The sequence below is a fragment of the Procambarus clarkii genome, chromosome 62 (assembly GCF_040958095.1).
Source record: "Procambarus clarkii isolate CNS0578487 chromosome 62, FALCON_Pclarkii_2.0, whole genome shotgun sequence".
NCBI lineage: Eukaryota > Metazoa > Arthropoda > Malacostraca > Decapoda > Cambaridae > Procambarus > Procambarus clarkii.
This window is the reverse complement of record NC_091211.1, coordinates 689,976-705,018: the sequence shown is the minus strand read 5'-3', so window position 1 is coordinate 705,018 and position 15,043 is coordinate 689,976. Positions and strand designations below refer to the sequence as shown.

Sequence of the window (15,043 nt, the reverse complement as noted above, 5' to 3'; positions counted from 1 at the left end):
GTTGCTTGGAGCAGCCCGCAGACCCACATACCCACCCCAGCCTGGCTGAACCGGAACTTCTCTTACAAAACAGTCCAGTTTTCTCTTGAAGATGTCCTCGGTTGTTTCGGCAATATTTCTTATAGTCGCTGGGAGGACAATGAACAGCTGCGGACCTCTGATGTTCATAGTGTTCTCTGATTGTGCCTATAGCACCTCTGCTCTTCACTGGTTCAATCCTGCATTTTCTTCCATATAGTTCACTCCAGTACGTTGTTATTTTACTGTGTAGATTTGAGATCTGGCCCTCCAGTATTTTCCATGTGTATATTATTTGGTATATCTCTCGTCTCCTTTCTAGAGAGTACATTTGGAGAGCTTTGAGACGATCCCAATAATTTAGGTGTTTTATCTCGTCTATGTGTGCCATATATGTTCTCTGTATTCCCTCTATTTCAGCACTCTCTCCTGCTCTGAAGGGGAAAGTGAGTACTGAGCAGTACTCAAGATGGGACAACACAAGTACAGTACAACCTCGATTCAACGTACTATATGGGATCAACCCCAGTTCGTTGGAGCGTTGGATTCGTTGCAAGAGGTGACCTTCAGGAGGCGTTTGTGTCAGTGTCTTTTTTTTTTTCTTGTACACAATTAAAATGCATTATCATATTGCATACTGTACCTATATACAGTGGTACCTCGGAATGCGATTGTCCCTGTATGCGAGATTTTCGGAAGGCGAGGTGTATTTACTCCAAAAATTTGTCTCAGAAGGCGAGGGTTACTTCGGGAGGCGAGTTTGGACGCGAGTTTGTTGATACGCGTACAGCCGACCTAGCGCGTTCGTCGCCCCTCCGCCCCTCAGTTTATTATTGTCTCGCGCTCAGTGACTACCCCCACATCAATTCTTCTCGCGGATTTTCAGTGTTTTGTTGGATTTTTGGTGATTTGTCTATACAATTTGTTATTATATATCTCACCATGGGTCCCAAGAAAGCCAGTGGTAAGGATAAAGGCCAGAAAGCTCATGTGAGGATGACAATAGAGGAGAAACAAGAGATCATTCGGAAGCATGAGAACGGTACACGTGTTGTTGAACTTTGTAGGCAGTACAACAAAGCCACATCAACAATATGCACTATACTTAAGAAGAAAAATAAGATTATGGGTGCTAAAGTGGCAAAAGGAGTAAGAACATTAACGGCACAAAGACCACAAATACTTGAAGAAGTGGAAAAGTTGTTATTAATTTGGATACACGACAAGGAGTTGAGGGGTGATAGTGTTTCGGAGGCCATTATTTGTGAGAAAGCCAGGGTGTTGCACGAAGACCTTCTAAAGAATACCCCTGCAACGAGTGATGCAGATAAGAAAGAGTTTAAGGCAAGCAGGGGCTGGTTTGAAAAATTTAGAAAGAGAAGTGGTATCCATAGTGTTACAAGGCATGGGGTTATGTGATGTGATTATGGAAGGGGACTCCCCTTCCAAACAGTAACTCCTCTCCTCCTCCCCCCTCCTCACCATCTTCCATACGCCTACAGCACTCGACAGCAAGGTAAGTAATAACTGGAACACAGTTTTGTAGGTTTATTTAGATGAATTAGGTAAATTAGGTATAAAAATTTAGTTTGATGTGGGGTTTTTGGGGGTAGTCAGGAACGGATTAATTCATTTCCCTTTATTTCTTATGGGGAAATTAACTTCGGAATGCGAGTTTTCGGAAGGCGAGGCGTCTCCAGGAACGGATTAAACTCTTATTCTGAGGTATGCCTGTATTACTTCTCTACTAAAAAATACTGTAATTCATAAATTTACCTTATTGTTGTAGTTATGTCCATCTAGAAGTTTCGTGACTTTGTGAATGCTATACAGTAAATACGTACTGCAGGGCATTATGCCGTTAGCACTGTGTTGATTAAAAGTAGTTCTGCTGTATGTTGAGTACTACAATACAGTTCATGAAAACTATTGTACACTAAAATTACTGCAACTTTAATTTTAACACTGTGTACACACTTAAATTTAACACTTGTTCTAACTGTTCACGCCGCACACGATGTTTTTAGATGTTTGCATCAGCTTTGCTGATGCTCACTGCTGCTGTGGGTTCAGCTGCATCTGAGCTGGTGCTGGCTGCTGTTGTACCAGTGCTGGGTACAACTGTGCTTGTGCTAGGTACGGCTGTTGTACCAGTGCTGGGTACATCTGTGCTTGTGCTGGGTACGGCTGTTCTCGTGCTGGGTACGGCTGTTCTTGTGCTCGGTACGGCTGTTCTCATGCTGGGTACGGCTGTTCTCGTGCTGGGTACAGCTGTTCTCGTGCTGGGTTCGGCTGTTCTCGTGCTGGGTTCGGCTGTTCTCGTGCTGGGTTTGGCTGTTCTCGTGCTTGGTATGGCTGTTCTCTTGCTGGGTACGGCTGTTCTCGTTCTGGGTACGGCTGTTCTCGTGCTGGGTACGGCTGTTCTTGTGCTTGGTATGGCTGTTCTCGTACTTGGTATGGCTGTTCTCTTGCTGGGGTACGGCTGTTCTCGTGCTGGGTACGGCTGTTCTCGTGCTGGGTACGGCTGTTCTTGTGCTGGTTGATTTTCTGCTATTAGTTCTTGCAAAATATTGCTTCATTTTTGGCATTAATAAGGCACTATTAATAAGCCCCTGAGACATTTTGTTTTATAACCAAAGAGCTGTAGTAAAAAATGGTCAATTCCACAATTATTCTTCCACTGGCGGATAAATACTGTACGTCAATCGCAGACAAAGCTAAGGGCACTGGGTGCATACTGTACGAACACAGACTAAGTCTATACGTACACCCTTCAGTAGGCTGGTGTTTAAGCCAGATCCAGTAACATAAATTTCTCTTAAATATTCGATTTAAATCAAATTATATATTTTTGGGTTATATATTTAGTTTAGCAACATTATTACGATAATAAGACCTATAAAAAATACTTATTTTGGAACCGATTTATTAATTTTATTATTTCGAAGCCATAGGTCACTGAACTGTGGCGACGAAATTGAACAAAACACTGCCTGGTGCTATGTTCGATTTCCAGTAACATAAATTTCTCTCAAGTATTCGATTTACATTAAATTATATATTGTTGGGTTACATATTTAGTTTAGCAACATTATTACGGTAATAAGAGCTATAAAAAATACTTTGGAACGGATTTATTAATTTTATTATTTCGAAGCCGTAGATCACCGAACTGTGGCGACGAAATCGTACAAAACAAGCATGGTGGTGTGTGGACAGGGATTAGACCGGTCCACTCATGCATGAGTTGTGCCGCCAATAATGTGAATAATTTCTCAAATACTTTAACAGATATCTATCATATTACAGTATATTTTTTGTTTTATTTAGTTTAGTTTAATTAGGATAATAAAGAGTTATTAAAACACCAGTTTTAGAAATGATTTATTAATGTGAAACATTCAAAGTCATGGGTCACTGAACTATGACAACACAGACGAAAGTGAGTGAAACCTCACTGTAAAGTGAAGTTTACTCTACAATATTCCCTTATGTGTTCACCCTCACTCGTCTTGTTTCATCACAGAAAATGTATATAAGAAGATTTCAACACATTAGCTAGCTATTCACGCTTCAACCTTTGAATTAATTTACAAAGATATGTGTGCGACCAATCGGTGAACGAAAATCATTGAAACTCAGTCGTTCACTTGTGTGGACGACTCTGGCTGGTGTTTGGTTCATATGATTCACTTGTTGTGTGGTCCACTTGTGTGATCCAACTTGTCTTATGAAGGAATTATTAATTGTAATCTGTGATAGAATGAGACAGTTTTCAACCACTCTGTGAACTCTGTCCCAATATCGTAAGCTTGTGGACCATTTGTGGTCCACTTGTGTGATCCAACTTGTCATATGAAGGAATTATTAATTGTAATCTGTGGTGGTATGGTAAAGTTTTCCACCACTCTGTGAACTCTGTCTGGACGTCGTAAGCAAATCCAAACATCCCCCGCTTCGGCGAACCATTGTTCGTCGAATCGGGTGAGTAAATCCGGCCTGAAAAGTCTGCGAACTAACTGGAGATTCGTTGAATCGGGGTACATTGAATCGAGGTTGTACTGTAACTTGAAAAGTACAACCATTGTGATGGGACGATCCCATCACAATGCCACATTGGGTGCCATATTTGGAGCCTGAGCAGTACAGTGGTTAAAGCCCCTTAGCCACCCCATCATTGTATGCACAGTTATCACGAAGCTTCATTTCTTGGTGAAAATGCTTGGCTTTTTCCTTAATAAGCCATCCTGGAACTGGCTTCTTTGATTGGTCACGTGTCTGCCTGTACCATTCCCACACAGCCTCGTCAACACTTTTAATACATGCACTACTAACAATTTTTCTATTGCTCATTTCTACATCTACCTTGAAGTGTTTCCGGGGCTTAGCGTCCCCGCGGCCCGGTCGCCGACCAGGCTTCCTCGTTGCTGGGCTGGTCAACCAGGCTGTATGACGTGGCTGCTTGCAGCCTGATGTATGAATCAGAGCCTGGTTGATCAGGTATCCTTTGGAGGTGCTTATCCAGTTCTCTCTTGAACACTGTGAGGGGTCGGCCAGCTATTCCCCTTATGTGTAGTGGAAGCGTGTTGAACAGTCTCGGGCCTCTGATGTTGATAGAGTTCTCTCTCAGAGTACCTGTTGCACCTCTGCTCTTCAACGGGGGTATTCTGCACATCCTGCCATGCCTTCTGGTCTCATGTGATATTATTTCTGTGTGCAGGTTTGGGACCAGCCCCTTTAACCCTTAAAGTGCGCATCACGTCATATGATGTGCTAGGCGTTGTACCAGTCAACTGCGCTTCACGTCATATGACGTATATGGGTACTGCGCACGATTTGAATGTCCCGCGGTGTAGCCGGGGTTCCCATACGCTGCCCAGGGGCAGCGTATGGGAAACGGGTAAACGGCGACCATTTTGAAAAAAATTCCCATTCACGAATCGAAGGTGTGGGAGGCCTCAGTTTAGCGAGAGTCACCGTGGCGAGCGCACAGTCAAACGCCTAACGGGCACGCACCACTCAATCCCTCATCCCAGAGCAAATAGCCCACGAATTATTCTCTGAAGGTGAAGAAAGTGTGTTTGATGATTCAGACAATGATGAGGATTATACACAGTTGTCGGGTGATAGTAGCAGCAGCAGTGAGAGTGACAATGCTCGCCATGCCATGGCGAGGCCTCTACGCTCACCCATGCCTCCTCGGCCAGTTTCTACCCCAATTCTACCACGACCTCACAGTTCCTGTGGATATTTTCTGTTTGAGGGTGACGAGTCAGAGGGAGGTGACACCTTTTCTGGGTTTAGTGACTCAGATCATAGTTTTATTGAGCCTGTAGTTGGTACCAGTGGTGTAACTGGGCGAGAAATTGTCGCGTCAGCAGCATCTCGCCCAGCCAAGCGCCACCGCATGGCACCACATGAGGGACCAAGACCCTCGTGTTCACGTGCATCCACCTCACGTGCATCCACCTCACGTGCATCCACCTCACGTGCATCCACCTCACGTGCACCCACCTCACGTGCATCCACCTCACGTGCACCCACCTTACGTGCACCCACCTCATCTGCACGTAGCCACTGTGCTTCTCGCAGACGGTATTCAGCTCCTGGTCGCCGGTATGCATCGCTTCCTCGCCGTCTTTCCTCTGCATCTCGCAGGACGCCTGGTGTACTTGAGTGGAGTGATGGTGACGATTTTATTCCTAATATTCCTCACTTTGACGATAAAGATGTAGGGATTACAAACCTTTTCCCTAATCAAGGTGAGGACATAGCTGAGATTGAATATTTTACAGCATTCTATGATGAGCCACTCATGGAATACATTGTACACCAAACGAACCTGCATGCTGTTTACCTGATTAAGAGGGAAATCGCAGAATCTTCACGACTGCTGCGTTGGAAAAATACCACAGTTGCGGAAATGTAAGTGTTTTTGGCACTCTGTTTGTTGATGAAGCACTGTCACAAACATGCAGTATTATAAGTGACTATTGGAGCAAGGACCATACAATACCAACACCTTTATTCGGGAAATACAGTGGTACTTCGCATAACGAATTTAATCCGTTCCATGTTCGTCATGTAAAACGGACGTCATACAAAACAAGTGTCCCTCCATGTAACCAGTGTGATGCACTGTGTTTATTGTGAAATTCCCCCAGTGTGCATGACATCAAATGTTCCCCAAAATATCATTTTTCTTTGCAAAATGATAAATTACCGTCCCTGAACATGTCTATGTAAAAATAATTACCAAATTCCACTTATTTTTTGGCTGTGAGAGTGTGGACAAGGTACGCTGTGACGTCATCAGGGCCTGGTCGCCCGTGTGTGAAGCTCCCAGACACGGTCGCGCAGGCCATTCAAGCACCGCGTGTTGCCACAAATATATTTTCAAATATTTTTTCTATGCATTTCCAATGTGGTTTTATTTGTTTCTTTTATCGTATATGATGCATATTTGTGACCTTTACAATATGTATACAGTAGAATGTTCATAATTTTCCATGGAACTGTGATACATGTGTCAGTAATGTGTCCACAATAAATGTTTGTCACAATATTACGTGGTAAAAATTCACTAAAATTACAATATGTACAGTTTCACATACTATTTACACAGTAACACACTGTATTACACACTCAGTACTTTGGAGGTGCGTAAGTCAACGAAGTAGTCCATGGTACACAGCGCGACTTTGCTCTCCTTGCATCAGCTACAGATAGATTTTCGTTTCCTGTTTCATCGTTCTGTGTGCTTGCAAATAACGCACTCGCGTGCACCCTTGGCTTTAGTACATGTAGGTGGTATGTAGCCAAGCTTGTAAAGCATAAGGTAGTATTGAAACGATTATAGGAAAAGCTCAAATTGTAAGGTAGTCTTGAAAAGATCGCTTTGTAAGGTCCCACACAGGAAGAGATTCAGCTAGCCTCAAAGAGTGTCCATCAGTCAGGAAGAGATTCAGCTAGCCTCAAAGAGTGTTCATCAGTCAGGAAGAGATTCAGGTATTCTTGAAAATATCAATGAACAACACTACCATGGAAGCCGCTAACACTGTTCATCTATGCTACTTGTATCAGATGCATCATCACTGAACGCAGAAAACGATTCATCTATGTATCATCTATATAAATTCGAGATGGCAAGGGTGGGGCTCAGAGCTACAACTGGATACGCTCGCTGTATCATCCTCATAGGTGCTGTATCATTGGCATCCGACCGTTGTGTTAAGCCCTTATTGCGCCTAGCTTCACCAATGTTATGACCCTTATGTTCTTCAAACAATAGGGTCTGAATTGCACCGACTGAGCACAGTCTTTCAACACCGTATCAAACAGGTGTTTGAGAGCCAGAGGCACGTGTGCTGCAAATGGTTGTTCACGCAGTACTAACCCAGCCAGCAGCCCTTGTCTTTCATATTCGTTATAGCAAAAGGTTCGTTCAGTGTTTGTTGGGTAGGCTGCTCCATTATGACAATCTTTCTTTGTTTCAAATGTGTTCCATTTGTTTTGTATTTGTCGCTTACGTCTCAATAATGGAGCAGCCTACCCGACAAACACTGAACAAACCTTTATGGCATTTGTCCATTTTTCAAATTGTTTCAACAGTTCTTTTATTTTTCGTTTTTTATTTTTTTATTTAAGAAACATGGAGCAGCCTACCTGTTGACCACCGAACGAACCTTTTGCTATAAGACAAATGAAAAATAAATATTGAACACATTGGAAGAAAGGAAAATGTCATAATGGTTTATTCAGTGTATGTAAGGTAGGCTTCTCCATTATTGAGACATAAATGACAAATGCAAAACAAATGGAACACATTTGAAACAAAGAAAGATTGTTTTAATGGAGCAGCCTACCTGCCGAACACCGAACGAACTTTTTTGACATTTGTTGTATATCAGACATTTCATTTCTTTTTTCCTACAAAAACGTCAATGCTTTGCAACTTCTTAGCAGTCACCCTTTTATATCCCAGCATCATTAGCATCTTTAAACAAGAACAACATAATTTATGTGCATTGTCGGAGGCGTCAAAGAATATGCAAGAAGCAGCGCGACCCCACCATGTGGTGTTGACGTTACTCAAACCAGCGTTCGTCATATGGGACGATTTGACGCCGATCGGGCCGTTCGTTACCCAAAATGTTCGTCTTTTGGGGCAATCGTTATGCGAGGTACCACTGTATATGTCACGAGACAGGTTTCAGATACTCCTCGGGTGTCTACATTTTGGAAGTGTTCAGGACCGAACACCTGATGATAGACTGTGGCAAGTGAGGCACTACATGAACGATGTTATTGGAAAATTCAGAGATTTTTACGTACCAGCACAGAAGCTGGTGGTTGATGAATCTCTCGTACTTTTCAAGGGACGTGTTCCATTCAAACAGTACATTCCCTCAAAACGAAACCGATTTGGACTGAAATTTTTTGTTCTTTGTGATTGTGAGACAGGATACGTGTTACACATGATTCTGTACTCGGCTAGTGATGTAGACATTCCTGGTAACGACGAACATGGATTCTCGGGGAGTGTAGTGAAGACCATCATGGCTCCGTGGATGAACAAGGGACACATTTTATACACGGATAATTACTATACAAGTCCCTTGCTAGCTAGGTTCTTGCTAGAAAATAGAACCGGATTGGTTGGTACAGTAAAGCCACAACGAAGGGAAATGCCTGTGTTTGACAACGACATTGCAGTTGGTGAGTGTCAGAGAAGGAAAAGTGATAACATTCTGTCAGTTCGGTGGAAAGACAAAAGAGAGGTGAATTTGTTGGCAACAATTCATGATGGAACAATGGTGAACAGTGGGAAAGTGAACCATAAAACAAACGCACCACTATATAAGCCAAACTGTGTTTTAGACTATAATATCAACATGCGGTTGATTGATAAATCAGACATGATGATTGGCACTGCAGAGTGTGTGCGGAAGACATGTAGGTGGACGAAAAAAGTGTTCTTCCATCTTGTGGACATGAGCATGCTGAACTGTTTCAACATGTCCTTGTGAGAACTGGACGTAAGCCCACTTTCCGTGACTTTGTATTTGATGCTGCAATACAGTTATTAGGAAAGTTTGCAAAAGATGTCCCAGGGATTCAGCGGCCCATCATAAATCCACTGTTGCAGCATGCTGGTACTCCACGCCTCGCTCACACCGAAGGCTTCCTAGCACACAGACTCAAGTATTTGCCACCAGCTGGGAAGCGTGCAATAGCCCAACGTGATTGCTTGGTGTGTAAAACAACGACACATAGAGACCAGAAACGGAAGCTTGTCCAAACATGGTGTGAAACGTGTGGTATCCCATTATGTGCTGTCGACTGCTTCAATGACTTCAAATATGTAAACATATAAGCAGATAGCGTGTGCGTGTGTGTAAATATATAAAAATATAAGCAGAACATACAATATAATAGACTGTACAGTACAACCTCGATTCAACGTACCCCCGATTCAACAAATCTCCGGCTAGTTCGCACACTTTTCAGGCCGAATTTACTCACCCGGTTCGACGAACAATGGTTCGACGAACAATGGTTCGCCGAAGCGGGGGATGTTCGGATTTGCTTACGATGTCCAGACAGAATTCACAGACTGGTGGAAAACTTTCCCATTCCATCACAGATTACAATTAATAATTCCCTCATATGACAAGTTCGATCACACAAGTGAACCGCACAAGTGGTCCACAAACTTACAATGTTGGGACAGAGTTCACAGAGTGGTGGAAAACTTTCTCATTCTATCACAGATTACAATTAATAATTCCCTCGTATGACAAGTTTGATCACACAATTGGACCGCACAAGTGAGTCCACAAACTTACGATGTTGCAAAGTTCACAGAGTTGTGGAAAACTGTCTAATTCTATCACAGTTTACAATTAATAATTCCTTCATAAGACAAGTTGCATCACATAATTAAGTGGACCACACAACAAGTGAACCATATGAACCAAACACCAGCCAGAATGGTCCACACAACAAGTCAACCACATGAACCAGATACCAGCCAGAGTGGTCCACACAAATGAACGATCAAGTTACCATAATTTTCGTTCACTGATTTGTGGCAGACGTATCTTTGTAAATTAATTTAAAGGCTGAAGCGTGATTAGCTAGCTACATGTCGTAAAATCTCCTTATAGACATTTTCTGTGATAAAACAAGGTGAGTGAGGGTGGACAGATAAGGGAATACTGTTCTGTAAACCTCACTTGGTTTTCCTTCGTCTGTGTCGTTATAGTTCAGTGACCCATGACTTTGAAAGTTTCAGACTAATAAATCATTTCTAAAACCAATGCTTTAACCCTCAAACCGCACATATCATATATAAATGATATCAGTGACAAAACCGAAACCGCGCACATCATTTATATATGATTTCGTGTCTAGCGCTATAATTTAAATGCCCCGCCTGGGATAGGGGCAGCTATAGTACAGCCACGACCAATAGTTGCCAGATGCCACCTAGAAAAAAATCCAGGCCAACATTCTTGGGTGTTACAGCGTCAGTATTGAGCAAGCCACCAAGGCTGGCGCACGCAGCACGAGCTCACAGCACCGCTGTTCAGCTTGTGACCACAGCATCGCCTATAAATACCATAATATAAATGATACTGCTATTATTTAGCAGTGATAGTATTACTGAAGCCCCCTGACTGTGATAAAACTGACCAGGATACTGATAATAGCAGGATTGTGGTGATATTTAGCGCTGTGCTCCATGGAGGGAGGAGTAAGGCTGTGGAGGGAGGGTTGTGGCGTCATCTTCTGACTGTGTGTGGCCATCATTTATTGACTGCACTCACCATACCAGCTTAGTGGTTCGCTATGGTGAACACAAATGTAGATACTTATATATAACGTGTGTATAGTGTGTGATAACAGCGAGAGGAGTAGGTTGGGAGCCGCCATTTTGGTGAGGGAGGAGCGTCGTCTGCACGACTTGGCATGGTGTTTACTGATGGCCACTATGGTCTTTGGGCACCATACCAGCTTATTTGTTCAGGTATGGTGAATAAAACAGGTAGATACTTATATATAATGTGTTTATATAGCGTAATAACACCACAAACAATATTGTTGGAGGACAAATATTAGTGCGTCTGGCCTTGAGGGCGGCCGCCGATCAGCTGACTGTGTGAGTAGCTACGTCTTATGGCATTTACTCACCATACAAGCTTAGATGTACAGTTATGATGAACAAAACATGTAAATATGTATATATAACGTCTGTGTATAGTGAATAAATACAGAAAGAGTATTGTGGGAGGTGAATGAGGGTGAGTGAGGTGGTGTTGAGGAAGGGAGTGGCAGTGAGTGGCTCTCTGGTGTTTGGCTATCACTCCTCATTGCTTTTTGACTCACAAGACCAACTTAGTAGTTCGTTATGGTGTACAAAACATGCAAATACTTATATATAACCTGTGTATATAGTGTAACAACAGCAAAACTATTTGTTTAATGAACATAATAATTGAATCACTAATATGCACACCATAATTTTGAGTATAGCGATGGTTCACACATTTTATAATATAAATATACCACAATTCACTGTATGGAATAATATTACTGCAAAAAAATTAAGAAAAAATCAGAGACATTGAAATAATTAGGTAATAATATATTGGTGGCAACTGCCGTCTGACAGCTCGGGCGGAGCAGACCTCGTCTGGCGAAGGCTCTGCCAACGCCCCTTTTTTGCCACACTTCCCTACCCTATTTCGGCTAAAATATGCCACCTACGATTTTTTTGTTATTTTTTCCGTGATCAGGGAACAAAAATGAACACTTCTATAAGACAAAAGAATTTTTTGGATTTTTTTTTTTTGTTGCGCCTGTGGGTGTGAATTCCATTTGGGCCCCTAGCAGTTTGAAGGTTAATAGCTTTTTATTATCCTAATTAAACTAAACTAAATAAAACCGAAAATATACTGTAATATGATAGACATCTGCTATTTGAGAAATTATTTGTTATTGGAACAACTCCAGCGTGAGCGAGTGGACGGGTCTAATCCCTGTACACACAGCACCATGCGTTTCTCGTTTCAATTCGTCGCCACAGTTCAGTGACTATGGCTTCGAAATAATAAAATTAATAAATCAGTTCTAAAATAAGTTTTTTATATCTCTTATTATCCTAATAATGTTACTAATCTAAATATATAACCTAAAAATATATAATATGATGTAAATCCAATATTTGAGATAAATTTATGTTACTGGATCTGGCTTAAACACCAGCCTACTGGAGGGTGTATAGACCTAGTCTGCGTTTGTACAGTAGGCACCCAGTGCCGTTACCTTTGTCTGCGTGTGAGTGACGTGTTTGTTCGCCGGTGAAAGAATAATCGTGGAATTTACCATTTTTTTGACTACAGCTTTATTATTATACAACAAGATGTCTCAAGGGCTTGCTAATCGTGCTGTATCTGCAAAGAGGAAGAGAAGTTTTTTATCCATTGAGCAGAAATTAGACATGATAGAGAAACATGAACGTGGCTACTCTGTTACTAGGCTGGCAGCAGAATTTAATGTCGGGAAAAGTACGGTGTGTGATATCAAGAGACAGAAAGATAATATTAGGAAGTTTCTTGCTTCGAGTGATAGTGGTGCATTAAATAAAAGGAAAACAATAAAAGGTTCTACAAATACGAATTTGGACGAAGCTGTGTATAAATGGTTTAACCAGGAGCGCTCTGTGGGGATGCCACTTGGCGGCGACGCCATTAAGACAGCAGCTGATAAATTTGCACAAAAGATGAACATTCCAGATTTTCGAGCAAGTGAAGGATGGTTGCAAAGATTTAAGAATAGACATAATATTAAGAACAGGAAAGTTTGTGGAGAATCATTAAGTGCAGATACTGATTCAGTCGAGCCATTTAAGCATAAATTAAATGATTACATAATAACAAATGATCTAAGGTGTTTTCAGGTATACAATGCCGATGAAACAGGCTTTAATTGGAAATGCTTGCAGAACAACACTTTGGCATCTAGGCTAGATGAGAGTGTTCCTGGCCGTAAGGTAAACAAAGAAAAAGTTTCTGCCATGCTGTGTGCAAATGCAGACGGAAGTCACAGAACAAAGTCTGCCATTGTGGGGAAGTAAAAAAACCCACGTGCTTTGAAAAATTTAATGAACAAGCTACCTGTGGTCTACTACAGCTCTAAAACAGCTTGGTTTACTGGAGATATTTTTGTAGACTGGTTCAAAAATCATTTTTGCAAAGAAGTAAGAGATTTTCAGATAAAGAAGTGTGGAGTGAGACGGAATGATGTCAAGGCATTACTCTTGGTTGACAATGCCCCAGCTCATGTAGGGCTCGGCAAATTAACGTCACATGATGGACGCATCAAATGTATGGCCTTGCCTCCCAATACCACCTCTCTGATCCAGCCAATGGATGTGGGTGTTATATATGCAATGAAAAGGCTCTACAAATGAGCAATGAATAAAGAAATCATGGTGGTGTTTGAGTCAGATGAAGACAAAAGACAAGGAACCGATTCGCGAGGTCAAGCAACACTGGAACGTTACCAAAAATACTCAATTAAGGAAGGCATTTACAATTGAGCTAAAGTTTGGGATGAAGTTCAAGAGTCAACATTAAGAAATTGTTGGAAAAAACTCCTGTTGCTTGATCATGCTGATGAAGTGACTGAGGAAGAAATGGATTTTGAAGGATTTTCAAATGATATTTATCAAGAACTGCGTGCCGCTGGTGAGACGGAGTTGACGCTGAACGATGTGGAGGAGTGGTTAGATATTGATGCAGTCGATCCACCCATTGGTCATTTAACAGATGATGAGATTATACAAAATGTTACTGGCACTGTTGACGACGACGGAAAGGAAGATGAGGATGAGAATGATAGCAGTTTACAATCTGCTACGTGTGCTGACGCATTGTTCTATGTTGAAAAACTCCTTGATATTGTTTCACAAACTGACAATCCAGAGCTACCAGGCTTTTATCAACACCTAAGGACGATGAAAGATATTTGTCTCAAGGACATGACACAAAGAAGGAAACAAATGAAAATGAGTCAATATTTTTCACGATCTAGCAGCAAATCAACCAGTACAGCCGTACCCAGCACCAGCACAGCCGTTCCCAGCACCAGCACAGCCGTTCCCAGCACCAGCACAGCCGTACCCAGCACCAGCACAGCCGTACCCAGCACCAGCACAGCCGTACCCAGCACCAGCACAGCCGTACCCAGCACCAGCACAGCCGTACCCAGCACCAGCACAGCCGTACCCAGCACCAGCACATCCGTACCCAGCACCAGCACAGCCGTACCCAGCACCAGCACAGCCGTACCCAGCACCAGCACAGCCGTACCCAGCACCAGCACAGCCGTACCCAGCACCAGCACAGCCGTACCCAGCACCAGCACAGCCGTACCCAGCACCAGCACAGCCGTACCCAGCACCAGCACAGCTGTACCCAGCACCAGCACAAAAGCAGCTGAAGCCAACACAGCAGCAGCGAGCACCAGCAAAGCTGATGCAAACATCTAAAAACATCGTGTGTGAAGTGAACAATTAGAATAAGTGTTAAATTTAAGTGTGTACATAGTGTTAAAATTAAAGTTGCAATAATTCTAATGTACAATAGTTTTCAAGAACTGTATTGTAGTACTCAACATACAGCAAAACCACTTTTAATAATACAGTGCTAACGGCTTAATGCACTGCAGTACCTATTTACTGTAGAGCATTCACAACTTCACAAAACTTCAAGATGGACATAACTCCAACAATAAGGTAAATACATGAATTACAGTATTTTTAGTAGAGTAGTAAAATATACAGTACAGTGGTACCTCGGAATGCGATTGTCCCTGTATGCGAGGTTTTCGGAAGGCGAGCAGTATTTACTCCAAAAATTTGTCTCAGAAGGCGAGGGTTACTTCGGGACGCGAGTTTGTTGATACGCGTACAGGCCGACCTAGCGCGTGGTGGTTCGGCGATCGTCGCCCCTCCGCC

At 42.5% G+C, this 15,043-nt stretch overlaps 1 protein-coding gene and 1 long non-coding RNA gene across 2 annotated transcripts in view; both read left to right on the top strand.

Annotated features, from left to right (window-relative positions):
• LOC138354250 (uncharacterized) overlaps nucleotides 1–1,476 on the top strand; it is a 35,385-nt gene extending 33,909 nt beyond the window's left edge. Inside the window, exon 3 of the long non-coding RNA XR_011223479.1 lies at nucleotides 439–1,476. This is a non-coding gene — a long non-coding RNA (uncharacterized lncRNA). The remainder of the gene's footprint in view (nucleotides 1–438) is intronic.
• Nucleotides 1,477–12,445: 10,969 nt separating this feature from the next.
• Nucleotides 12,446–13,159, top strand: LOC138354220 (tigger transposable element-derived protein 7-like). Its single transcript, XM_069308106.1, has one exon. The coding sequence runs from the start codon at nucleotides 12,446–12,448 to the stop codon at nucleotides 13,157–13,159; it is 714 nt and encodes a 237-aa protein (XP_069164207.1).
• Nucleotides 13,160–15,043: the final 1,884 nt, after the last annotated feature.